Genomic DNA, 25,871 nt, shown 5'->3' with positions numbered 1-25,871 from the left:
ACTATTAGTTTCCCCAGCCACATTTCTCACAGCAGCTTATATTGTCTAAAACACAAACGATTGATGAGCATCTTTTAGGTATACCTATTTACAAATGGAATGCAAAAACTGAAACCATATATAAGCTTATTCTTAAAAGGCATTGTGTTTGTAGTGCAACCACTACAATAACAACCGACACAAACTTGTTGTGGAGTCGAAAAAAAAACAAAGACCATCGAAGCTTTCAGAAAAATGATGAAGTCACACTTCTAACTGATCCTGTATGGAAGGAACTGCATACAAAATAGTGATGTTCAGCAGCGGGGAGCTTAGGAGGTCCATTCAATATGCACCGTTAACTGAAATGGCCTTTTCCTTGTTACACTTCACACCAGCACTGTGTTGAAGAAACATTCATATGAAGAGCAGTGACAAAGCAAGGCACTGTGGGTAAAGTGTCCTTTCGCGGGCTCAGCACTCCAGGGGGATCTCGATGATGTCGGCGGCGGCGGCGGCGTCCTCCTGCGGGGCAGCGTGGACGCGCGGAGAGGACTTCCTCCTGCAGGTGAGCTCCGGAAAGGGGCTGAGCCAGGCCAAGGAGGGCGGGCCTCCAAACGCCGCCTTCATGCCCTGCCAGCACGGCACCCTCTCCCAGGTGGGCGTCTCGCCCTTCAGACGCTCGATGCCCTGTGGTGACAACAGCCGCCCCCACCCCTCTCCCTGTGAGCTGCGGTCAGGCTGACACGGGAGCTTTTAAATAGCAGGAGCTCGCCAGCGGCTTTAGAAGTTAGCGTGTTTGTGGAGTTTTCATGGCAGGAAATCAACTCGAGAAGTGCTTAGGGGAACCGCAGGGGCGGAGGTTTGCATCAGTTTCCCAAGATTTCCTCACAAAACCATGGAAATCCACAGATTCTGTATTTTGAGCCCCCACAGCTAATCTAACAAAATAGAGCTGATATATGTTTTATAAGGTAGCATTATGGGGAATTCTACAGCTTTTTAAGAGCAGAATACATGCTTTTCAGCTTTATTTCCCCAATGTCACTCATGCCAATCAAGTACATTGGAAAAAAAAATCTTGAATAGCATGCAAGGTTAGTTTGTGAAGACTCCCACAAACATTTATCTAGACAAACATGGACACTTATCATGTTTCAAATCAATCTTCCTTTGGACAAATATTCCAATAACCATTTGCTGGAGTAATTTTCCATACCTGTACAGTAGTAACTGTATTTCTTACCTGATCAAATCTTCCCAGATAGACAAATCAACACGTTCACCCACCTCACCAAACATCTTCAGACAGCCACCCAAACATGCACACCACACAGTAGCTGGCCAGTTAATCTGTTGCACCACTTCAGCGATGGCAGTAACTCAGCCGACTCATTAGCAGTTGTGTGAAATAGCAGGCGTTTGTCCGTTAGTAATCAGAGAGAGCGATGATACTCTCCCGCTCACACACGACCACACCGCATACCAGTAATTAAATCGAATGTGAAGGGGGATTTTAGCGCTTCGCTAATTAGGTCAAGCAGCCCACAAACTGCCGGGCAGCACACACACTGCTACAGCGAGGTCAGCAGCATTAATTAGATGTAACAATGATCTTGCTTTCATTAAAAGGACAACCCTGGCGCTGTAATAGCATATTTAATTTTGTTATTTGCACACTCTCAAGATTGCCTGCCAATGGACTTGAAGTAGCTTTAGAACACAATTCTGATTGAGTTGAAATTCAAAGCTTAAAACGAAGCATAATTGCTATTATTCTAATAATTGATGTCACCACCTTTCTTTTCATTAAACATGATACAGAGAACAAAGCCAAAGGTGAGGGAGGGCTGGGGAAAAGGATGGAAAAGGAGGAAGACACTATTGGAAAAAAGGATTTTATTGCACGTACTTTCAAAGTGAAAGTAACTGAAATGACAGAAGCATTTTGCTGCATCTTGACAGAAATTTGAAATAAGCAGTTATGTTATGAATATGCAGATAGCCGGGGGGAGGGGGGGAGGTTGCAGAGAAAGAGAGAGAAGGCGAATGAGATGGCAATCTGCCCGCATTTTCAAACAGCAGAGAAGCGAGCGCAGAATACACTTCCAGCACTGCCACCAAGGGCTACGGTTCAACAGCTGAGCTACATGAATATACATGATCATTGACATTAGTGTGAGAGGAGCCACAGAAAACTCAGATCTGCGGTGAGTTTGAGATTGCGACACGGAAAGGGAGCTGAGAGAGGGTGAGCGATGGAGAGAGACGCATCTTATACCTGCAAACGCTACTCCATTCGAGCAGGTACTTAAAATTGTTCCATTGTGGAAAACGTGACGCAGGCCAGTTCAAGCCTCTTTACTTCACATTAGATAAAATACAGTGATGCTCAGGACCAGCGCATGACACCCTTACATGTTTATTTCACCCACCTTCAACACAAAAAATACAAAGAACAAACAGAATCATGGTGTCATGGATGCTGTCCAACTGCAACCATCCCTCATCTTTACATCATGGCTTACTGAAACTTACACCATCTACTAGAATATCAGCGTGAAGTGACCACATTTAACCGTTTCATAATCGCAGTGAAGTTTCAGTATGATAGTGTGTTGTGCATGTAGTAAAAAAAAAAAGGCAATCAATTTTTAAACATCTTTAACAGTGCCCCCTGCAGGTCGACTGGTATATTTCAATTTCATCGGTCGATCCATTCATACCCACAGGGGAGTCTGTAAACTATAATCTGTGATCCTCCCTTTTCAAAAAAGATAATTTGGCAACTGCGTGTTCGCAGAAAACATGATCACTTGTCCTTCTGTTCACAATGTCCCAAGGCCCCTCTATCATCAATAACAAGGCTTGTGAATATACAGGGGAAGGTTTGAGTCCTTTGCCTTTTCAACAAATCACATCTAGACACCAGGATGGTAGACAGACAGTACCCTGGTGTGTTTTAGACATGCGGAGACCAATGTGTCTTACCTTCCCATTTGACAACACTTGCTCTTCACTAGTGGCAGTGACATGGCCAAGTTGTGAATGCCCTTTTTCAACACGGCCGACAAAGCTTAAGTAAGACGAATGACCCTGTGCACTTTACCTTCAGGAATCTGTGCTTCTCTGATCATATGAAGTCCAGTACATAGCATTCCTCAGCTCCAGCAAAATGTAATGTGATGCTTTCCCTTTTGTGTTTTATGCCTTATTCCTGAGATGGTACCATGACAACCACAGGTATATATAACTGCAATACGGCAGCCAGTTTGGGCAGATCCAGCAGTGTGACTCATAGCCTCTCTAGCCGGAGAGAAGCATCTTTCATTATCAATATTTGCTTAGCAGAGCACCTGGGCGACTTTCACATATAATGCAGCCGGTCATTTTACTGTGGCAATTCAGGTGAAATACCCTGCTCTGACCTGTGAATAAAAAACACAATTATGTGTTATTTGAACAACTCCTTCATAACTACACAACACTTACACCCCATTTACCTGCACTGATACCCATTGGACATGAGTAGTAATCCCCAGGGTCTAAACCCCAATGCATCTTTCTATTTCTGAGTGCTGAGCGGAGAGGCAGCAGACTGGCTCAGCAGGAGGCAAATGCCTTCCCAGCACCCCGCAACATGGCAGACACTGCAAGCAGTGGAGGGTTATTCCTAACACATGGGGTAACGCAGAACGTTCAAAGTTTGTGTCTGATTTTCCGCCATAAAAGTGTCTGACTCTAAAGCCACAACAAGGTCTGACTCTACAGACACAACAAAATGGCGTGAGTTAATTCAACTGTGAAGAAGCTAACAACCCACCAGAGTTCACTTTACCAACTCTGTCGGTTGATATCAGGGTTAGTTTTGCCTTGTCGAGCCGTACTGCATTTTTGGACGACTGACAAAATTTGTTCTTCACGTTGCCAGCAATCCTGGAATGCTTGTCTAAGCTCCAGCAGCAGTTAATAGGTTTTCCTACAGACTATGAGCTGCAAGTAGTACTGCTCTCTACACACTGCCCCCTACAAGCTCCAACTATAGCTGTTCCTCGTCACCAGCGATATGGCTCAGTATGAGGCTGTTACTGCAGTTGAGGGACTTGTCTTTCCTCCTAGCACTCTGTTCAACCAAACAACGGAATCTACTCGAGCTGCAACCGCTATACCCCTCCCCCAACCAGGGCCACCACACCATGCCAACAAAAGCCTGGGCCAACCCACAGCCACAAACACACCACAGAGCCACTCTGTTCAGTAAATGAATTCTGATGGGTCCAGCCGTTAAATGTTAGATGCTGTTGGGAGTTCTCAGCCAGCTTCTCTTAGGAGACATCCTCATGCACACACAGTAATGTTGGTTGAAAAGCCATGCTCAGAACAGCAGTTATTTATTTTTTTTCAACTGATGTAAAGTGCTTTACCGTTTTAGAGAGCAGAGAGCAAACTGAAATTCCACCCATGCATCTTCTCCCTGACAGGAAATATCCAATGGCAGGAAATACGTTGGGTCCTATAATTGATACATTGCAAGAAAGCTCTCATTTCCCCCTTTCTAGGCCAAATACAAATCTCATTTGTCTGGGCATTCAAGGCTCTAAATAGAGAGCTGTGTTTGCAGTGATTTCACAATTGAATCAGAAAGCACTTTTTTTTAAGACTGAAGGGTTGGAGGGGCATTGATGTGAACAGGAGGAAAAAGTTATTACAGCATCAGGCAAAGAAAAGCAACAAAACAGATTTTTAAACAAGCAGATAAAAAGTCAATTCTTTCTGTCTGCAAGTGCTTACACATAACCAAAAAAAACAACAGGTTTTAAAACAGTCAGAGTAAAATAAAACAGCGTCAGAAGTACAGGCTGCAGCTGCGTCCTGCAGAGTCAGTGAGGGGAGCGCTGCCTGTACGCATCATCAGTCTGCGCCCAAGGGAGGCGGGAGGGGTTTGCAGTGCTGACCTCCGGGTCTCAGACAACGTATTGGTACGGGTCGGCCTTCCCGTGGTCGGGCGTGGAGAACGGGCTGAGCCACGCTATAGAAAAAGGGTGGCCAAACACCACCTTCATGTTCATCCACTTAGATTTTTTAGCCCATCTTCTCTCTTCCTTTTTCAACTGCTCTATCCCCTGAAAATAAGAAACAACCAAGACTTCAGTGTGTAGGAATCACAGGCTTGACAGCATCCTCAGCTTTCCATCCCAGGGTGTAGCACACACCCTAAAACCACTGCTCTTCCAAGGACACCTTCTAAGCTCCATTTAAACGCCTTTAAGAGCCAGCATGCTTTTGTGCTGTCAAAGCAAAATGAAAAGTTGTCCGTTTTCTGGTTTTGGTCACATCTTGATTGGCGTTGATTTGATCTCTTGATTCAACCTCATTACCGTGGCCATCGTGGCCACCTACTGTGGTCCAAACTGCCTAACTGCCCGCCTGTCTTACTTAAAGCATTTGTAGACTGCATAGCACATCACGACTGCAGATCATCTGAGGCCTGACACCACAGCTCACACGACTCCACTTCAACACGTGGCATGCAAAAAATTAATTAGACAGAATGGTTAATGACAGGGCCTCTAAGGCTTCCTGCTGGCATTTGGGATCAATTTTGTTAAACCCTTAAAAATTACACCAGAATTACCTGACTAGGTGTCTACTACCAGCAAGGAAAACTCAGGACATTTTCAATCGTTTTGGCTACTGTTACACCTTTTTTCTGAAAGGTCCAGTCTGATTCACTATTTCACATAAATAACACACCTTATGCCTGTTCTCACCACTGCAACACATACAGCCCTTATGTAGAGGCAACACTATGGTGTGGGCAGACATCAGAGGAGCAATTAGAGGAAAAAATAGGTTAAGAATATGAGAAAGCAGGAGATTAATAAGCATTTAACAGAGAGAGAAACAACAAGTCCATAATCCCAAAGCAAGCACAATGCAAGTGTTAAAAATAGCATGTATGCAGTTAGGCCCCGAACCCATTTATCCTCTGATGAATTTCTCAAGTTGCAGCGTGCGTTGAAAATACATATTGTGCAATCTGTCATTTTCATCCTGATCTAATAGCTACTGGACTTATTTTGGTTATGCATGTTCAAACATAAACAAATAGACAGCACATTGTGAGTCATTTAGAAAGGATGGCCTGAGACCATTATTCTGACAGTTGTCAGAAAAATTGTTCCCATATTTCTAATATCCCGTTCAAAGTACTGAAAAATCCTTCCCCTGGTGGCAATACTGAAAGAAATAAATCTGCCTGATCGAAACACCCCTGTAAAAACAAACATATTCTCAGTATGCCTTAAATCACAATACAAGAATCGTGATAACAAAACACTAGCAGACAAAGACATAGCCTGGACTGTTTTTCCCCCAGATTCCCCCAGATGAGGAAAAGTGATGTCATAATCACATTGTTTCCATCACTCTTCACACTGGTCAGTGCTTCCAGATGCTGTTTTCACCACTGTTCCCTTCCTAAGCCTTAACTGGGCCACGACTATGTATGCCTGGAGTTTTCTTCAATACAAAGACTCCTACCCAAGTCTCCATAACCGGGATACTCAAAAACTAAACAAGGAGTGAACAATGGCAGGAGAAGGCATTAGAGAGGGGGATGACCATGCTGAAACCATCTTTACTTTGACTTGTGTCATCTTATGCCACTTGTGGTTTCATTTACATATGACTCCCGATCTCTTGGTCTGCCAGTGGATTTTCAATATATTGAACAGTCTCTGAGCTACTGGTGAAGCCTGTGATGAATACTTGACCTCAACTCTGTGAAGACACACAATATCAGTCAAAAGTTTGGACAAAGCTGATTAAGATATTGGGAAACATGCATTCAAAGACATTTTAATCTAAGGACATATGCTTAATGCTTAGTTTCTTAGACAAATACAAATAGTGAAGCTGATGCCTGTGTATGAATTTCTTTACAAAAAAATCAATTTCATTAAATATTTTGGTTACTCTGAAGAATCTAAAATACAACATCGTTTTGATTTGTTTAACACTTTTTGGTCACTGCATTTGTATCATTTCATAGTTTTGATGTCCCTACTTTTATTCTAAAATGTGGAAAAGAGTAAAAATAAAGAAAAACCCTTCTATGAGTAGGTGTGTCCAAACCTTTGACTGGTACTGTATATAGGAAAAGGAAAGACTGTATGAGAAAGGGAGAGATTGGAAATACGCCATCATGGGTAATTTTCTCAAGTCCTCTGGTGGCTGAAACACATCAAAATGATGTTGTAATGAAGTGGGGCAGGGAGGGTGCTGGAGATTGCTATAGCTGGATACTGTGACACTCCTCAAGATTAGGATCTGAACACAAAGCGCCACTAACAGGGTTACTAGCTCATTTAGCCTTTGGAAAGGAAAAACTGTGGCGATGCCAGGGTGTGTTTTAGAGTGTAGGATTTCAGCCTGATTGGATTGCGACCATAGCTTCAAAATGCACCTTGATAAGGTTCCCTGTCTGCATGTGTGTGCAGTCATTTGAACGTACAATCAACTCTGTGGAAACACAGGACCAGGCTGCCAGTTAACCCCCCGAACCAGACTCATTCAGAATGAGGAAGCCTTGCCCGTAGAAGCTGTGGAGTCAGAGGTTAGGGGTTGGCGGTCAGGGTGGTCGGGGGTGGACTGTGACTGCTATGAGAGGCGGAGGCTTGTCACTTACTGTTTCATCGGTACAGATGGAATGGACTTGGGTCCCGAACATCACAGATGTGAAAATGAGGAAGAGGAGCCCCTCAAAACACAAGAGGATGAGCAGGATGACAGTCGCTGGAGGCGAGAAGGTACTGCACTCTAGGGAAGTGGGGGGGAGACACAGATGTTTACACTGGGAGTGAGGGAGATGCCAGAGAGCACAGCCAGCCACTCTCACTGCCAGACTGACGCTGGGACATTTAAAACTCAGACCGGCAAAAACCTGGTAATGAGATACGAGTTCCTAATAGACCAGTCGACATGACAACTTAATATGCCGTCTCTCATTTCCAAACATAAGATTTCTCTCAGTCTGAACTGGCCCCAAGGCTACAGCATCAGGCTCCTACAGGTGACTGCATTCAGCATCCTTTTGCCGGGTAACTTATAGGACAGGACACTCTAAATAAGCCAATCAGCTTGACATCTTATCAGATTCCTGGGTGAAAACCAGAACTGACTTATGCTATGATGTTGGCCTTAAGATAGATCACAGGTGAAGGGAAGTACTCATTATCACCAATCAGCACAGCAACAACTGAGCAATGTAATGATCTGCTGCACACATTTTTCCATCCACTTAAAAGTAACATAAACATACAAGTGAGGCTTATATATAAAGCACTCTGCAAAGGATGATGACTGAACTTCTTACTATACACAGTCTCACTGCGGGTGATGCCAACAACGATAGAGACCCTGGGGCACCTTGTCGTTACCTCTGGCTAACCCACAACACCTGTGCATTGAGTCAGAAGTGCTCCCTGCACAACAATGGATGCCTGAGTAGTGTGGGTGTATGATCAAAAGCAAGGAGGAGTCTTGATGTCAAGAGAGTACAACAGCAAAAATCATCAAACACCACCGTCTTCCCTTTGGATGCTGTGCTGTTGGGGATGCATCCTTGATTCTGTGAGAACTGGCCGTCCACTCATCTTAAATTTAAGACATGACAACGTGACGCCCCTGCGGTGGTCTCTGGCAGTGAGATGGGTCATGACCCCTGGGGAGTTATCACTGAGAACGCAGCTTCGCATTTAGGATATGAGAGGTGTACGTAATGCTCAACATGACAAGGTGACTTTAAGTAAAATTTTCCCAGCACAGCTTACTTAAGGGTACACTCTAACCTGTTAGCTAGAATTAAACTGTTTGTCTCTGTCAGTTCACCAAAAAACTGCTTGTCTGATCATAAATCACTGTACTGGTGAACTGGTGGATATAACTCCCTACGCTCACTGCTGGCCTCTTGGTCTCAAATCACATCATAGTCTGGACATGTGGCCATGTTTTTTTTTTTTTTTGAAAGACTGTGGTTTAAACGGCAAATTTATGAAACCATTTCAGTAGAGGCCGACTGTAACAGATGCATTCTTCACTTACTTGTCCAGTCTTCCTCAATGCAGAAGAGGAAATGAAAGACCACCATCACCAGGGCATGCAGTGATATCAGCGCGATGTACATCTGGAACAGAGCAAAGGCCTCATCTTTACAGAGCAGAGGCAATATACACATACTTTATGACTGGGAGAGTCACGCCTTTTCCCAAGTGATAAATAGAGATACAGAGGCATGCACTGGGGTCTGCCGAGCGAGAACTCTGAATGAACACTCAAGGGATCACAAGGGAACATCTCACACAGCATAATTCAAGACATTTTGTGTACTGCAGAGTAGCAGCACATAGTTCTAAAGATTCTAGCCAAATTCCACTTCTCAGACACTGCTGGCTACGGAGTTAGGATGGAAAATTTCACATTGTGTCATACAGTGAATCCGTAGTTACAAATTTAGCATGTGCCAGTTAATTGCTTACTATCAGCCTGTGTAAGTAAATGCAGAAATTCAAATCAGTCTGCATAAAAAGAATTCTTTTGGTGTTGTTCAGAAAGGGCCATACTGCAGATCTGATTGGCACCTGCCCAAGTGCATCCTGGGAAAGGAGATGAGGACACGGTCCCAAGAGTTTACTATGGCGTCAATGAGATCCAATACAGGTAAACAGCTTGTCCCTTGGAATGTAACACCATGGAAGAGTGTGTATACAAATGTGCATACAAACATGAAAAGGTGCGCACATGCATGATAGTATGTGCATCTGTGTGGTACATTTGTATGTATGAGATGTGTATAACACTAAGAGTGCGTTCTGCATGCAGCAGGGTGCATGAGTGCATGTCAAACTATGAAAGAGGGTAAATGCATGTGTGATAGAGCAGATACGCATGGGAGAGCGTCTGCATAGGAGTGTGTTACAGTGGATCCGCAGCAGCAGGAAGTCCAAAGCGCCCTGGCTGGAACTCACTGTGAAGAGTACAAAGTACTTCTGGTTGTTCTCTCCCACACAGTTGTTGACCCAGGGACAGTGGTGGTCCATTTTGCGGATGCAGCGCTTGCAGACACTGTCAAGAGGAGACACAGGTGCACGCACGCACGCACGCACGCACGCACGCACGCACGCACGCACGCACGCACACACACACACACAGAGTCACATTTCAGGCAAGAGGGGAAAATGATAAAGCTGGCTTTCCTTATCGGCTTTCCTTACCAGCACTGCTTCCCTGAAACAGGCGCTGCATGTTGACCTACACGCCTAGCTATTCACAAGAAGAACGAAGCCCAGGTGCATGGTTAATTACTCAAGGGTAATTAACAAAGCTGCACAAAAGAGCAGGGTTGTAGAGGAGGAGAGGGGGAGGTCTCCTTGTATTCACCTTCAGGTACCGATGTCAGGGGAACTTCAGTCTGAGCACACCTACTGAGCCAGGCCAGTCGCTGAGTCACACTATGACTCACAGAGGACAAATATTTTCACTCACAAGGGAGAAAGATCCTGGACTCACCAGCTACCATGAGTACTCTACACCATACATTTTACTCAGGATATAGCCAGGATTTGAGATTTGAGACTTTCAAATCCAAAGACTTCATTTTCTATATTTAAGCTTCATGAGGCTTTGTTCTCCTCACAAACTACATTAACAACTTTAAAATCAATTATATCCAACGCAGTATCCAACAACTCCCCAAACACTGACATTTTGTCCTTCAACTTTTTTGCTTTTTTTGTTTGAGCACATCAGTGACAAGGTCCCCACCAGTGCGAGAGGGATCAGATGACACAGGGCAATGTTGCCAATTTCTCAGTGTAGAGCATAACTGCTGGCAGTGACAATCCGGTCCTGACGAGGTGACACCTTTGCTTAGAGGAGAGGTACAATCTGGGAACACTTGTAAATCAATGGAACATCAATCAAGACCAACCTCAGCAGACCTCTCCGGGCTGCCATAAATATGATATAAGTTACTGTCACCCACTCTTAATTTCTTACATTCACTAGGCCAATGCAGTGTACTCCGCTTACAAGAAGTATGGAGTAAGAATCAACAGCAGAACAATTTGTTTGCTAACTAAATGGAGTGGAATGGCATAAAATCAGTGAAAAAGCCATTAGAATTTGAATACTTTGCACCTCTTATCTCATACTAATTATCAAAGTACCTAATGTATAAAATAATGTATGAGTTATTTTTCAGTTGTACTTTACAGTTAGGTACCTGGCTGCCTGACAACATAGCAGGAATAAGAAAGATGCTTACATTGACAGTGAAGACTATATTGTCTAATGTTCTAGACGTAAAGAGGCCTTGCATCCTGAAAACAAATTTCACTCCAAGGCACCACAGCGCAGTTCATGTTTTAATTTAGGGCGACAATCCAGCTCAAACAGCACATGGTGGCACTCAACCAATTATAACGAGTCATGCTGAACACTCAAATGTTTCATTCCACGTGTGAAAGACGGAGCTTAAGACATTTCTCAATTAAGATAAAAATGTTCACAACATTAAAATCCATTTCAATCCTTCATTTGGAAATGCACTTTTAAGAATCAAGCACAAGCAGAATGCACTGTATCTGTCAAAAATTCTGAAACCCCAATTCCTACCTGACTCAGGAAATCCACAAACCTACTGTAAAAACCAGAACTTAACACTACAACTTAAGTTAAGGGGACTCCTTAAATTCTAATTGATTGAAGTAGAAAAGGCATTCAAGGCTAACAGCCCAGGAAATTGACCATTAGCTTGACAACAGCATGGTCGCCCATTGGATATGCAGACAGCTGCAGTGCAGTGAGCTTAGCTCTCCTGGCTGGCTCTCCATACCTGCAGTGGTGTGCTCGGTCAGGCTTGATGCTGCAGCACTTGGGACACTTGTAGACCACCTGGCCTGGCTTTAACTGCAGGCTCTCAATGAACTCCTTAGTTGCGTTTCCTTTTGGCACCGCACCCTGCAAAAAGCCAAAAAAGGATTCCTCAGTGGCTGCTGACAGTAACAATCTGTAGGACTTGCAAAGATGACTGATCAATCGAAAACGTGAAAATGATTTCACTAGCTAATCAGATTTGCATGCTAAATGAAAATTATCAATAAAATGCAGATCCTTTAAGACAGTTAGGAAATCACCAGGGCTTGGTTTCATATTTGAATCATCCATGTCACTGTCATAGGTGACTGCACAATATGCTTTCTATTAATTAGAACCACACCATCTAGCAGCTTTATCAGAGCTACCTCTGTGTGCCATGCAATTCAATCATCTAAAGTCGACATCAGGTGCAGCTGCATTAATGTATCCTTGGAGACGACAAAACTTATTCAGTTTAATGAGCGATCGCGTTTTTCAAAATATGCTTCTAGAATGTTCACATTTCCATACACGAAAATACACATCTGGCACTACAGGATGGTAATGCAGTGAGTGGGGTGATGACAAGACTTTATTTGATGACAACAAACCAGCCTGACAGAATCACAAACTGAGGATGACACTGGGGATTTAGCAGGCTGCCCACTGACTGAGCATAGTTCAACAAAATCTGGACTGACTATCAATGATTTTATTCATTTTACCCCCACATAACCTTATCTGGGGCAAGGAGTGGCAGAGGTCAGTATTAAATTAAGCAGCACTGAGTGACTGGCTTACGGGGTCAGTGCACATGGCCCTGAAGTGGGAGGCCAGGGCGAGGAAGGCCAGGCCGTTGAAGAGGGCCCCGTTGATGAGGCTGTAGGCCAGGTTCTTGGAGGGCAGGAGCATGACGAAGACCACCACAAACTCGGCGTAGAAGACCAGGAACCAGGTGATGATCCCGCACACGATGCCGCAGCCGTCCCGGATGAACCACATGGTGTCCGGGTCCGTGCGCGGCGGGGGAGGGGCACAGTGCTCGGGCTGCAGGTAGCCGGCTTGCCTCTCGATGTCCCTGCACCGGTGTGCCGGGCTCCCCATCCTACCAAAGGATCTCCATCGGCATGCTGGGAAGGGGGAAAAGAGAGAGAGAAAGTCAGTTCACTGACTTGGGAGACAGGGAGTGAGTACATGGCTCATTACCCTGCGTATATACACACACTAACTGATAAGCACAGGCCAAAATTCCAAGTTTTTCCTGTCATCAGCATTAAAGCAAACCAACTGTGAAAATGTCCAGCTAAATCACAAAGCTAACATGACTGGACTGAGACTACGCGCTGAGTGACAAGTCCAGAGCAAGCGCCAAAGGGATTACGCTATTAACATTTCAGTTTGTGTTTCTGTATTTGAACATTTTTTCCCCCAAACAGAGCACAGACACACAAAAAAGCTCCATTACTCTATTACCACGAGACATCCCTGTACAGCCAATATAAGCAGAAATTGGTAAAATAATGAATGATTCAGAGCTGAAGGGACATACCACAAGGGAGTATTAACAGTATGTTCATTGTTTTGTCTGCAACCCAAAAGAAAATTTAACACATTTCTGCATATCTGTAGGTTTGTAGGTTTACATCTATTTTTGTAAATTCAGTTTGTTCTATCTGATTTTGTGATTCCTAAAATTAATAAACTTTTTTTGCAATCTAGCATGACTAAAAAACCAGATCCAATTGTTTTATCTTGCAAAACAAAAGCTAAAAAATATAAAATTACAATAATTATTAACCTGACTTTCCTAACTTTATTATTGTGAAAACTGTACTAGCATTGATACTAAAACCCACCATAGCCAATAGGTATATTTAAACATGCATCGCGCAAGAGGAGATATTTAGGTATTAAACAATGTGTCAAGCAAAATAAGGTATTCAGGTATTAAACATCAATGTGGTCTTTGCTCTAAAGTCAGTGGCTTTTAATGTGCCAATATAAACATGTTATCTACCTACAGCCCCTTACCTTCACTGATCAACTTCTATGCATTTTAAGCAGTGGTTTTATCAACTTTCTCGTATGTAATCATTTCAAAATCTATTCACTATATTTGCCATGTTTAGTAGGTAGACAGACCCAAGGGTCATAATGGTATTTTGGGTTTTAGACTGTATGATAATTGGTGAAATTTATAACCAATTTAATAAGACCGTATACAGGTGCTATCAACCATAGCTACACCTCACAAAGCCCACCAAAATGCATTAATTCTCACTAATTCTATTTTAACCAAACTATCACAAAATGCAAAAGACTAAATCTGAGGCTAAAGTGTAGATACTAAATCACTAAGATGAGAATGTTAACACATAGCAGATGCTAAAAAAAAAACAATACTAAACGACAACTAATCAGTCATCAGATAGTCCCATTTCTACTCCTTCTGGGTAAATGACATCTAACCATGTTGTCAAACCAATGGCAGCATATGCACCCGCAGCCAACACTATCACTACACATGCCTGTGATGACATGTTGTTGTAATTAACCTATTACAACTGTCATGTCCTTTTTTCGCCAGTCTAAATGGTGCCAAAATCTTCTGCTTCACAAGCTGTAATGTTCAGCTTCTGGTATGCATGTTCGTCAACCAATTCCCTTGATTGGGTTATACAAATAGGGGCTGCGTTTTGAAGAGCCATACGCGAGGGAGACATGCCAATTACTCCACGCACGGCTCACCACATCATCATTAGCTCATAGAATCAGGTCCTCACACTCTGCCATCTGGTCAGACATACAGTGCACCAAAAATACTATACAGTAATCATTTATCCATGATGTTGTATGGGGCACATTCCCAGTAGGCACTAAAATCCCCCTTGGCGGGTTGCCAGGTATGGATATAAACAGGGAAAAACCCTGCCTTAGCTGACTGTTTGCTAGATTACCATGGAAACAGCAATGCTTTGTCTCTCTCTTGCTGTAGCTCCCCAGGGATGGAATGAACTGTCTGCCAACATTAGAAAAGCAATATCTTATCATGATAGTTGGCTGCAGATTATAAGAGACGCACCTCTTTGAATAACTATCTCTGCATTACCCCCACCTTCAAATCTTTCTTCCATTCACACCTGCTGTATCAATCTATTAAATTTATGTTAGTCAAATCTTCCAAATATCCCCTTTTTCCTCTAATAACCCAGAGCCTTAGTCCCTTTCAGATAATTCTCACTGCCTTATTTTAACCTGAATGATAATACATTTGTTTTATATTACTTGTATTTCTGTTACACAGTCCACAATGCTCCTGATGTATAGATTTGTATATTGTATTTATTGGGATTCTCATGCTTTTCAGGTTGTCCTTAAAAAGGATGTGTGCTGTATGACAAAATAAATAATAATAAAAGTCATCGTAATGATAATAATAAGACATGAAAGTCATTTTGATATAAAACAAGATTCAGATCCATAAAACAACACTGTTGCTTGGAGGTACTATTTCAAATAATTATTTCAGACAGGAACAAGAATCTATGCATAGACAGAACTTCGTATAAAAGGGATCAGACTCTAAAGGGACATATGTGGTCTGTATTGGCCTCTTCTGAAAGTGGGAAGGTCTAGTTAGAGCCAATGTGTGCGCCCACAGTATTTTCCACAAATCCTCAGAGTGTCACCAGCTCTGGGCCACCCCTGACCTCCAAACCATGCATGGAAGACTATGCGCTGCCCGGCTTGCTGAGCCTCTCACCGCCGCCATCCAACAGGCCTATCCGTGTTTGACCGTGGGTTCAGGCCAGCGGAGGGATTAGGGCTTCCTGCTGCGCTGTGTGTGAGAGTGTGAGATGGACTGCGCTCTCCAGAGATCTGGCTATCGCTTTCATTGGGCCCAGGGATTACCCTGGCTCGCTGCTCAGAGTTTTGCAGGAGGTCCAGCGCTCGAGGTATCCCATTAATTCCTGGGTCAGGGTGTGACACACCGCTCATCACATGGGCCTCTCTCTGTTGCTGGCCATTTCCCAGAACTCAGGCACTGAGCAGCAGATCCACATGACTGCAGGCAGGAAAGATCCTACTTGACAAACACTGATTAAGAACTTCAAGTAAAGGCTTTGTTTATTTTGTCTGTTCTTTTTACCATTCAACCATTTTTACCTTTTAACCATTCCTCTCTGTATCAGAGACAGCCACACTTTGACTGCCACACACAGACTTAGACAAGATAAATCAGGAGGAAGGAACTACCTTTTGACACAAACCTGACTTTCCAATCAAACAAACCCTAATAAAACTGGGCCTAACCTAAGGATGTGAAGCTATATGATGAGAACTGCTCGGAATAAACTCCACCCCATCCATCGTCGGGGGAAATGCCAACGGTCTATATATGCAGAAGCTTGATTAAATAAATAATACAAAAATGTATTTATTGTAATTCAGGTAAAACTACTTTAAGAAGAAATGCAATGTAAATACCTCATGTAAAGTCAATTTACTGTTAGTTAAGAGGAGTGACAGTCCCTTCTGGACAAATATAACTGACTCTACCCAACATTTACTTTAAAGACACACTGTCAAGACACATTAAAGACTACAATGTCCAAGTAACATTGTAAGAAGGACTTGAGTTGGTGTGGTCTACCTCCCTTAGCACCACTAAGTACTATAGAAGTCTGGCACTCACACAATGGTTCATCTATTACTTTAAATTTAAATTAGTATCATCTGCACACTTTCTAAAACTAAGCAGATGCTTTTTAAATAAACACCACAGCTTTTCAGTAAACATATATTTTGTTAATAAAACTGTAGCCTTTAGAATGAGTTCTGACATAATGTAAGAGGATCCAATGCAATAAAATTAGGCCTAGTTGTCAAACAAAAACAAGCTGCATACTGTACAGCACTGAAAATGTAGAACATTTGCATTTACAGTCTGGATATGAAAATGATGGGGCAGAACTCTTTCCATTTGAATGCGAGGCCTACAATCAAAGGAAAAATAGTTCTGAGGAACTCAGTTCAAAACTCAATCCAAGTAGGCCAAAAACAACTTCAAAATGGCTGAAAAGTACAAATACATACTCATTTTTCTCAAACAGCCATTAATCCAGTTTATTTATGCCTAGTCCTAGGACACATTACTGGACTGCATATTTACTTGATGAATTTTATGGAGCAATATGATGAAGGAACTGAGGCACTGCTATTAGAAAATTGACTGCTTGGATTACACTGGATTACAATCACATTCGGTCTCATCAGCAAACCAGAAAAACACATCAGCTCCAATAATGGGACAGAGATTAACAAAGGGCACTACAAACTATTCTATTTCCCCTTGAATGTTCAGCCAACCATGACTGATGACAGCTATAATACAAACTGCCTATTTTATATACAACTCTGAGGATGACATCTCAGGTTATAGTAAGGTGTCAGATACTGCCATGTTAATTTCTCCTTTGTGATTTCGAATTACACATAATTAATTAACCACACAGGGCTATAAAAGGTGGACCTAATAAGAAGACACACCTAACTGAAAGCCTCCTGCAAATATCAGTTCATTACATATCATTATTTCATAACCAGTGCTAGAAGCATTGTCCACTCCTACACAGCCCCATAAAGTAAGGAAGAGGTCTTTAGCAGGAGTTGAGCTATCACTGCTCATTAAGAATATCATCAGTGATTTGTTACAAAAGAGGGAACATTACAAGAGGCACTGTTCTTGAGAAAGTACCAATGGCTGGTTTAGGCACGGACTCTATGTTAAATAACATTAACAGATAGCTGTCTTTCTTCACGGCACCGTCCCTTGCAGTTTTTACACTGAATACTAACAAAGAGCGATGTTTAACACAGCAACGGAGGTAAGGTACCTGATTCAATGGGAAAACAGCAATGTCTCATTTGGGATCCAAACCCTCAGGCTTCTGACTCCTGCGCTGGTCTGTCTCAACAATATCAAAGGCATGCTCAACGACTGTACCAACAGGCCAATAAAACTACTATAAACAAAACTTAATATACTTCAGTATGCTGTATAACAGATTATATAAATAAACTATACATATATACATGTTTGTGTGTGTTTCCTTAGTGGCTATTTTGTTGACAGAGTCTTTTTGCTTTTATTTCATAAGCCAATAGCTGGTATTTTTCAGTTTGTCTTTAATTTGTAAAGAGAGCTCATGGTTTAGACTTTTATTGTTTGGTAATAGACGATAAGGTGATTTTAGATTTTAAAATCAGAATTGCAACCCTAGCTATATTACGTTACCTGTCGAAGGCTAACGTTGTATAGCTAGCTAATCTATAACATCATTTCCATATTTCTACGGTGATGATCTTGCGTTATTTGAATTTATCTAAATCGACATACTGTGTCGCTAACTAGCTGGCAATATCTGCGGTCTTATTATTATAGCTAGCGTTAGCTAGGTAGCTAGCTATTATGTTACCAGATACAGTGTCAGTAGCTAAAGAACTTATGAATGGATGAATACGCTTGTATTCAGTCAAGTAAGCTATCATGCTAATTAACCACGTAAAAAAGCACTGACAGCTAGTTACTAGATGACATTTGATGGCTGGTTATGTTTCACTTTTCATGATTCATGCTGGTGTCTCCAAAGCCTTTTAGATAGCTATATCTCACTAGAATATGTGTTGTTATGGTAATTAGTTATATCATAGAACAATAAAATGTGGCTAGTATTAGGTGAGAACCTAACCTTGGCCTGATCGTAATAAAGTAGCTAGTTAGCAAACCAGCTGCAAGAACTAACTTTAGCGAACACTCTCCTCAAGGCTGCCACCGCCTAGCAAGTGACAAAGCACACAGCTATCCAAGTTACCCAGCACGGTAAATGAACTAAATATGGAACTTTGTGTAACCCAACTTGCAAATGTTAACTTACGTTTATCACCTTCGACAATGATTTGCGGATCACCCTCTTGCTTGGACGATGGTAGTTGGACGAGTTCTCCGTTGGCGGGTCTATCGACGCGCACCCACAGCCTCCACCTCCCTTCCCAAATTCACCATCCACGCTCTTCCTCCCGAATAGGATAAACGGAACTGCAGTTATGGATAAATGATTTCGATTTCGTTACAGCCCGTTTATCTGCGTTATCCAAACTATGTACCTAACAATGTCTTCCGCACAGTTGCAACCCCGTGTGCTTCCTCGTCCTGTTGTTCGCCTTGACCTGTCCTACCAACAGTCTGGAAAAGTCCGTCCTACCAAAAAACAATGAGGAGAACAAGGAAGTCTCCTAGGTGTATTCCCGAGCAAACTTCCTGCACGCTAGTGATGCTCGGGCAGATACACACAGCAGTTCAGATGGCCGACTATTAGCGTAATATGTATGAACTGCAGTATACAATGTGTACAAGAACTCCACACAACTATTGTTAAACAGTGTCCACGTTATGGAAATGTCTCTTGCGTGGTAGCTTTGGTAGCTAGCTAGCTTTAGCTACTCTAGTCTAGTACTCCAACGCTAAGTTTTAAAAGGCACGTCTAATAATTCATTGCAACTGGCTCTTGATATCAAATACAGTTCTTAACCAAACATCAAGCTCTCTATTTAACGTATTTTACATAAAGTAATAGCGACTAAATGAACCATAAAATGTGTACCGCATTGCACAACACGGTTGGTTACATTCACGTCACCATTTGTCATCATATTTGTGTCGCTGTTTGATGATGTAAGCAGTTCTCAAACGAAGTCCATTGCATGTGCGGTGGTGTACCAGAAACATGGCTACAGTACAAGTAAGTGAAGCGGAGAAAGTTTACATCATGCACGGTGTGCGGGTAAGTGTTCCAATATCCTTAATATTTGGTTTTGAGCTTTTGCTCATCAAATTTGTTTGCATCCGCGTGCTGTCGTAGTAGCTAGCTAGCGAGGTGCGGCTAACAAACATTCTAGATACATGTGCACTAGGAGAAAATGTATTAGCTGTAGTCGGCGGTGCAGCAAATTAGATTATTAATCGTAGCTGATCGACAAGAATTTTATTCACGGCTAACTTGTACAGGCTATTTTAAATTTGTCCATGTATTAGGACGATCTACGTGTTGATGGAAGGGGATGCGAGGATTACAGGCACATGGAGATCGAAACCGATGTAGTATCAAATACAGACGGATCAGCCAAAGTGACATTGGTAAGTGTTTTTTTGCATATAGCACAGATCAGGATTTCCAAATATGGTGTCACAAGTGTGAACTGGATACAAATTAGGTATCTGGGCTATATGTATTCATTGTCACAAGTCGAGGGATACAGTGATACAGTCGGCAATTGAATGTCATCACATCATATGTTTGCAGAGCATCATTATCTGATACCCTGTAGATTTATTGGGACAACTGGGACGAAGGGTCTGCCTTAAAGTTACAGCAGTAATCTACCTGGGACTGGCATCTATGACCCCAGAATGTGATTTCACCTCCACTGTCTCCTGAAAGCTTTGATATTTTGGCCGACCCGTGTTTCTTCAGGGGCACACAGATATCCTTGTGGGAATTAAGGCAGAGATTGGGAAGCCAAGGCCAATGGTCCCTGAAGAAGGATATTTGGAGTTTTTTGTTGATTGGTAAGTCATTTTACCTATCCACAGCAATAGTACAGCAGTACGTAAAGTCCTGACATATTTGGTGGACCACAAATCTTATAACTGTTGCCTATGTTTAACTGTTCTTCAACTTGAAAGTAACACATTCTGATATATCTCAACCAATGAGTTTGTTTTAACTCAAGCTGTGCAATCCAAGCAGCATATCATAATGTCATAATAAACAGAAATGTAGCATTTTCACAGCATTGCCAATGAGGAACTGAATTTGGCTCGTTTGTCACTACTGTGTCAGAACTATTCTGCTCTGCTGTATGGCTTTCTCAAGGGACTTGACACGCCAAGGGCCAGACAGTGAACCAAATTGATTGAAATTATCTTTTGAAGTACAAAATATACAGCCTGTCCTTCATCAAGACAAGGAATTTATCAGTGGTTCACATCAATGTATTTCTACGCCTCAGGTAAAATTTATAAGAGCTACAATGAAGTGGTACGTGCGTGCTGTATCACCTGGTCAGGAAACAGAGAAATCAATTCACCCAGGTCTGCACTAGATGGCAATCATGTTCCACAGAGCCATGCATGTTAATATAAAGCCTCCATGCCATCTTCTGTGGGTTTCTCTCTGTTGTTTTTGCCTTTGGAAAATAACCAGGTTTTGCATTTCATGTACTCCATCTTCTCAATGGTAACAGAGGAGCTAAGCTTCCCAAATTGAGGAAGCAAGGAAGGACCCTGTTATCTAACTTGGAGAAGTGATAATGAAAGTTGTTTTGTTATGAGATTATCAACAGCCAGCCTCCAGATCAGTATTTTTCTACACTGGCAGAAGATATTTGTCCTTGCCTATCACATTGCTGGTTTTATGTCAGATACCACCTGTAGATTTCATGCATGCCCATGGCAGCATAAGCAGAAAATCTTGCACGGGAAATTTATGTCACTGTGTCTTTGTGTCAGTCTCTGCTAGTGGTGTGTGCTGCTCTGGGTCTTCAGTGATGCTCCATGTCCTTATTTCAAACTACAGCTCAGCGAATGCAACTCCAGAGTTCGAGGGCCGGGGCGGGGAGGAGCTGGGGACAGAACTGAGCAACACCCTGTACAAGGTGTTCAACAACAGAAACAGCATCGACCTGAAAGCGCTCTGCATTAGCCCAGGGGAGCACTGCTGGGTGCTGTATGTTGACGTTTTGGTGAGTGACTCGGTGAACGCGTCTCGCAACCGGTTATGGCACAGAGGCAGTCCTATAACTGCCAGTGCATACTAACATCAGTTCTCAGTCAAGCAAGCTGCAAAGTTTATGTGAGGTCCTGTACTCAGATCTTCAATTGCCACCCAACAGACTGGGATTCTTGCTTCTAAGAAAGAATTTTATTCACCCGTGCAACATAGATTGGTATATTATTTGCACTCATGCCATATTGTTAATCACATAATCTTTATACTTAATTTCAGAGTAACTTTGAGTGTGGATCGTGTTGTGTCAGTCAACAGGGCTTGAAGATCCTAGTGGGATGGACTTAACTCATGTGTTTATAAACAATGGCACATTCTGTAATTGGAAAATTGAACGTTATTTGGAAAAAAACAGACGTTAGGTAAGTGCCTGGAACTTACACAGTGCTGTTGTTTGTGTTCTCAGCTGCTTCAGTGTGATGGAAACCTGTTTGATGCCATCTCTGTGGCGATTAAGGCAGCACTCTTCAATACGCGGTAAGTCTATCACAATGCATTTGGGAGCACTGGAAATGCATTTTCCCTCATCTAATTGAATGCATGCATACCCTTCACAGCAAGATTGAATGTAGCCTTTTACTTTGTCTTTCTATACTGGAGAAAGTCCTGCCACAAATTAATTAGACAGTAGAGGGTGGAATGTAGTTTAAAACGGATTATAGTTTGTCATGGATTCCCGTAAGTTGATGCTAGTGTAGATGCTAATCAGGAAACTGGAGATGACACTGTTGGAACGTAAACTGATGAGCAGGGGTTTGAAGGCAGTGATTTTATGCTAAAGTTAATTTTCGCATTGCCATAGCCGTGAACTAGGGTTTAGCTTTGTTGTTAATCAAGGATTTTTCAAAACACAAATTTTTGTTTTAATCAAAAATTTTCGAATTGACTTCTAGGTGAAGTGATTTTCGCCATTGCTTTTTAAAACTGATAATAAAGATCATGTAATAACACATGTAGTCACCAGCTTGGTGGCCTCGCTGTCATTATGAGAAAGAAATTATTGTATTTGCTGCTATGGATATAAGCTAAAAACTTTTTTTTTACAGCAAGCACATGAGTTCACTTGAAATGAATGAAAAGGTCTGTTTTGAAAGCACCGAGGAAGAAATTTACTCTGAAAACCTTCAGTAATAACACTGATGTTCTGCCAGAGGTGACGGGTTCCTCTCCTTCAGTTCCCTTCCACACATGTGTCAGCTGAGTTCTCATTTCCATCTGTCCCAAACAGAATCCCGAAAGTGCACATCTCGGAGGACGAGGAAGGGGGCAAGGAGATCGAGCTGTCGGACGACCCGTACGACTGCGTGAGGCTGAACGTGGAGAACATGCCCTGCATCGTGACTCTGTGCAAGGTGGGACCGCGCCACCTGCAAATGGAAACATGTCAGATGACTTAGTGACTGGCAGGACTAGGACTAGTTGTTGCCAAAGCAATACCTAATGAGGATTGTGGTTTTAGTAAGTAGGAAACTTATGTTTGGCTCTGTGTGTGTATGTGTCTCTATGTGTCTCTATGTGTCTGCATGTGTATGTGTGTGTGTGTGTGTGTGTGTGTGTGTGTGTGTGTATGTGTGTGTATGTGTGTGTATGTGTGTGTATGTGTGTGTGTGTGTGTGTGTGTATGTGTCTGCATGTGTATGTGTGTGTGTGTGTGTGTGTGTCTCTGTGTGTCTGCATGTGTGTGTGTGTGTGTGTGTGTGTGTGTGTGTGTGTGTGTATGAAGGTGGGTCACCGGCACGTGGTGGACGCGACACTGCAGGAGAAGGCCTGCTCGGTGGCCAGCCTGCTGATCTCTGTCACACAACGGGGGACAGTCACCTGCGTCCGGAAAGTGGGAGGGGGCAGCCTGGACCCGGAGAGCATCTTCGAGATGACAGAGGTTAGCTGATAATGCCATGTGTTACCATCTCTCTGTTTCAACTGCATTAGTGCTGTTATTGAAGGGCAACAGCATTGCCTTATCCAAAAGCAGAGTGTTAAGTTAGATCATATTAGAAGCAGACCTGGGTAAAATGCGTAAGTATCTCAGTATCTGTATTTTAAATTACAACTTTGTCTGTGAATACATCATGGATTTCAAAAAATCCATAATCAATAATAATAATAATAATAATAATAAATAGTAAATCAGTAAAATAATAATAAATAGTATCAGTAAAATAATAATAAATAGTAAAAAAAAAATAATAAATCCAAAATACTTTGCTAATACATCAGTATTGCAGCTAAATGTTAAATTTAGAAGTATGTGAATTTAAATTTAACATTAAATGTACTTTTCTAGCACTATCATTATGTTGTATTACATTACATAGATGAGCTTTATTAAGGGCAGTTTGCATGCAGTAGCTTGCATTTGGCATAGCGTCCATAGCTGGATATTTATTGAAGCAATTCAGACTGAATACCTTGATCAGTGCCCCAACAGAACTTAATGGTTACAAAGCCAGTTCCCTTGTCACCTCTCCACACTGATAGCAGTAGCTGTAGTTGTAGTGACCGGCGTCACAGTGACTGAGACCGTGTGCCCTTTCCATGTGCCCTAACAGTGGGTAGGTGGGTGTGTCCGATGCTGATGTTTTCCGTTTCATCTCCTCAGACTGGGAAACGGGTCGGGAAGGCCCTCCACGCCCCCCTCATGGAGCTACTGCAGAAGGAAGAGAGTCTGGGCAAGAAGAGACAGAAAGTGGGCTTCTTGGGATGATCTTGCCTTCGGCTGCTTTTGTATTATGTGACTTTTGTAATAAAGTTGTTTTTTTTTTCATTAGAATTGCAGCCGGTCTGATTTTATATGGTTCTGTCTGTCTGTTATGATGTGGAAATGACACATCAATCTCACTAAAATGCACAAGATTGTCTTAGACGTTTTAGCGGGTAAAGAGAGCTCATACAATCGGAATTTGCGTAAAACGGATGCTGTAATTTTAAACTTTGTTCTGACCCTAATTTCAGAGCACAGGCTAATTTTTCATGGGAATATATGTTCCTTGTCAGGTCAAGTGGAAGTGGTGTTTACAGAAGCCCTGAAGAGGCTGTTGACAAAAGCCAAAAGAATTATTCATAATGACACCTTTGTTGAATGGCGACTGGCCTTCCTGTGTTTTGCACCTCCAGAGCAATCCTGTCTATTTCATTCTTAATTTTGGGAAAAATGCTTTTGTTTTCTTTCCCAGGAAATGATATGCCTGTGTGAAATTGTTTTTGTTTACTTGAGATGGATGAAAAGAGTGAGGAAAAGGCCAAAAATGTTGTTTATGCAGCAGTGGCCACTCCATACCCATCTGTATAAACCAGACCAATGGGTAAGCGAACCTTTCAGTGTTTAATTTGTAGGGTTATAACGGTAGTGCTGTAATTGAGAAAGCTTGTCCTTTAGTATTTTTAAGAAGTTGGCCACGAAAAAACATAATTCAATGTCTTTATCTTTGAAATTTTAGGTAATCGTATTCCATCTTGGGTGTCTAAAATCAAACCCAGGAGAATTTTTCAGGGATGGAGAGAGAAGTAAAGAGCATGGCATGAGTCATCCAGATCAGTTAAAGATGTTCAATGGCTCAATGTTCTGCACGGACACATAGCAGATATGCTCTGAAACAACTGGAGAAATGAAACTGATTTTTTTAGGAAGGGAGCATGTCAGATCATGACATGTATAGTGGAATTTCCCTTGGCCTGAGCAAAAAAAAAAAAAAAGAGTCAAAACAGCAGTAGACCAGTGTCGGAAAGAGTAGCCCTGTGGTCCATGATAATGGCATCCCGCCACATTTGGTGGGTGTGTGGTTTTCACAGAAAGAACAGGAGGGTAATGGAACTGTTGAAAGTACTCTGCTGCCCTCTGCTGGTGAATGGTATGCCCCTTCTTGTGGTCTTGGTTGGTCCTGACAGACCTGCCACGTTTCAGCTGAAGAGCATCCAGCTGAGGGCCGAGGACCAGATGTGAGGCTGGACCACTTCCACTCTTTAACAACCTCTGGGCAGGATCAGTCCAGATGAAAGGAAAAGCACTGTGTCCCTCTGAATATAAGACTTCTCATTCTTCACACACAGCTTTGTAAGAAACCTTTCTGAAGACGTTCAGACAAAGGCACCTGTCTGGGCATTGAGTCTTTGGAGAGTTCAAAAGGT

The 25,871-nt window shown here is 42.4% G+C and overlaps 3 protein-coding genes across 5 annotated transcripts; 1 reads left to right on the top strand and 2 right to left on the bottom strand.

The window, feature by feature from the left end:
* Positions 1–308: 308 nt before the first annotated feature.
* Positions 309–4,442, bottom strand: LOC118796542 (palmitoyltransferase ZDHHC3-A-like). Its single transcript, XM_036555487.1, has 2 exons — positions 4,404–4,442; positions 309–669 (listed from the first exon to the last, which is right to left on the bottom strand). The coding sequence occupies exons 1-2, from the start codon at positions 4,440–4,442 to the stop codon at positions 454–456; spliced, it is 255 nt and encodes an 84-aa protein (XP_036411380.1). The 3' UTR covers positions 309–453.
* Positions 2,604–19,593, bottom strand: LOC118796541 (palmitoyltransferase ZDHHC3-like). 3 transcript variants are annotated; one of them, XM_036555484.1, is made up of 8 exons: positions 18,837–19,593; positions 17,796–17,866; positions 12,700–13,028; positions 11,876–12,000; positions 10,008–10,104; positions 9,085–9,166; positions 7,670–7,800; positions 2,604–5,102 (listed from the first exon to the last, which is right to left on the bottom strand). In XM_036555484.1, the coding sequence occupies exons 2-8, from the start codon at positions 17,824–17,826 to the stop codon at positions 4,944–4,946; spliced, it is 954 nt and encodes a 317-aa protein (XP_036411377.1). In that variant the 5' UTR covers positions 17,827–17,866; positions 18,837–19,593; the 3' UTR covers positions 2,604–4,943. The 3 variants fall into 3 exon arrangements, with proteins under 3 accessions (XP_036411377.1, XP_036411378.1, XP_036411379.1); XM_036555485.1 differs by lacking the exon at positions 17,796–17,866; XM_036555486.1 differs by lacking the exon at positions 17,796–17,866 and having other exon boundaries at positions 18,846–19,593.
* A 50-nt stretch (positions 19,594–19,643) lies between these two features.
* Positions 19,644–24,450, top strand: exosc7 (exosome component 7). Its single transcript, XM_036516012.1, has 8 exons — positions 19,644–19,742; positions 19,994–20,095; positions 20,433–20,527; positions 21,537–21,702; positions 22,153–22,223; positions 22,975–23,098; positions 23,470–23,625; positions 24,346–24,450. Exons 1-8 carry the CDS (start codon positions 19,686–19,688, stop codon positions 24,448–24,450), a joined length of 876 nt encoding a protein of 291 aa, XP_036371905.1. The 5' UTR covers positions 19,644–19,685.
* Positions 24,451–25,871: the final 1,421 nt, after the last annotated feature.

This window comes from Megalops cyprinoides, chromosome 21 (assembly GCF_013368585.1).
Source record: "Megalops cyprinoides isolate fMegCyp1 chromosome 21, fMegCyp1.pri, whole genome shotgun sequence".
In the NCBI taxonomy this organism is placed as follows: domain Eukaryota; kingdom Metazoa; phylum Chordata; class Actinopteri; order Elopiformes; family Megalopidae; genus Megalops; species Megalops cyprinoides.
Note: the sequence above shows the minus strand (reverse complement) of the source record. Positions and strands in the feature narration are given on the sequence as shown.

What these genes read in the sequence shown, in the direction of transcription:
- LOC118796542 (XM_036555487.1), bottom strand. Translation starts at nt 4,442, where the DNA reads ATGGGTGGAATTTCAGTTTGCTCTCTGCTCTCTAAAACG. An exon ending in GCTCTCTGCTCTCTAAAACG is followed by an intron (nt 670 to 4,403) that starts GTAAAGCACTTT and finishes TTGTCACCACAG; the next exon opens with GGCATCGAGCGTCTGAAGGG.
- LOC118796541 (XM_036555484.1), bottom strand. Translation starts at nt 17,826, where the DNA reads ATGAGACATTGCTGTTTTCCCATTGAATCAG. An exon ending in GGGCCATGTGCACTGACCCC is followed by an intron (nt 12,001 to 12,699) that starts GTAAGCCAGTCA and finishes GGCTTTTTGCAG; the next exon opens with GGTGCGGTGCCAAAAGGAAA. An exon ending in CCATCTGTACCGATGAAACA is followed by an intron (nt 5,103 to 7,669) that starts GTAAGTGACAAG and finishes TCTTATTTTCAG; the next exon opens with GGGATAGAGCAGTTGAAAAA.
- exosc7 (XM_036516012.1), top strand. Translation starts at nt 19,686, where the DNA reads ATGGCTACAGTACAAGTAAGTGAAGCGGAGAAAGTTTACATCATGCAC. An exon ending in TTGGAGTTTTTTGTTGATTG is followed by an intron (nt 20,528 to 21,536) that starts GTAAGTCATTTT and finishes TTCAAACTACAG; the next exon opens with CTCAGCGAATGCAACTCCAG. An exon ending in GCATCGTGACTCTGTGCAAG is followed by an intron (nt 23,099 to 23,469) that starts GTGGGACCGCGC and finishes GTGTGTATGAAG; the next exon opens with GTGGGTCACCGGCACGTGGT.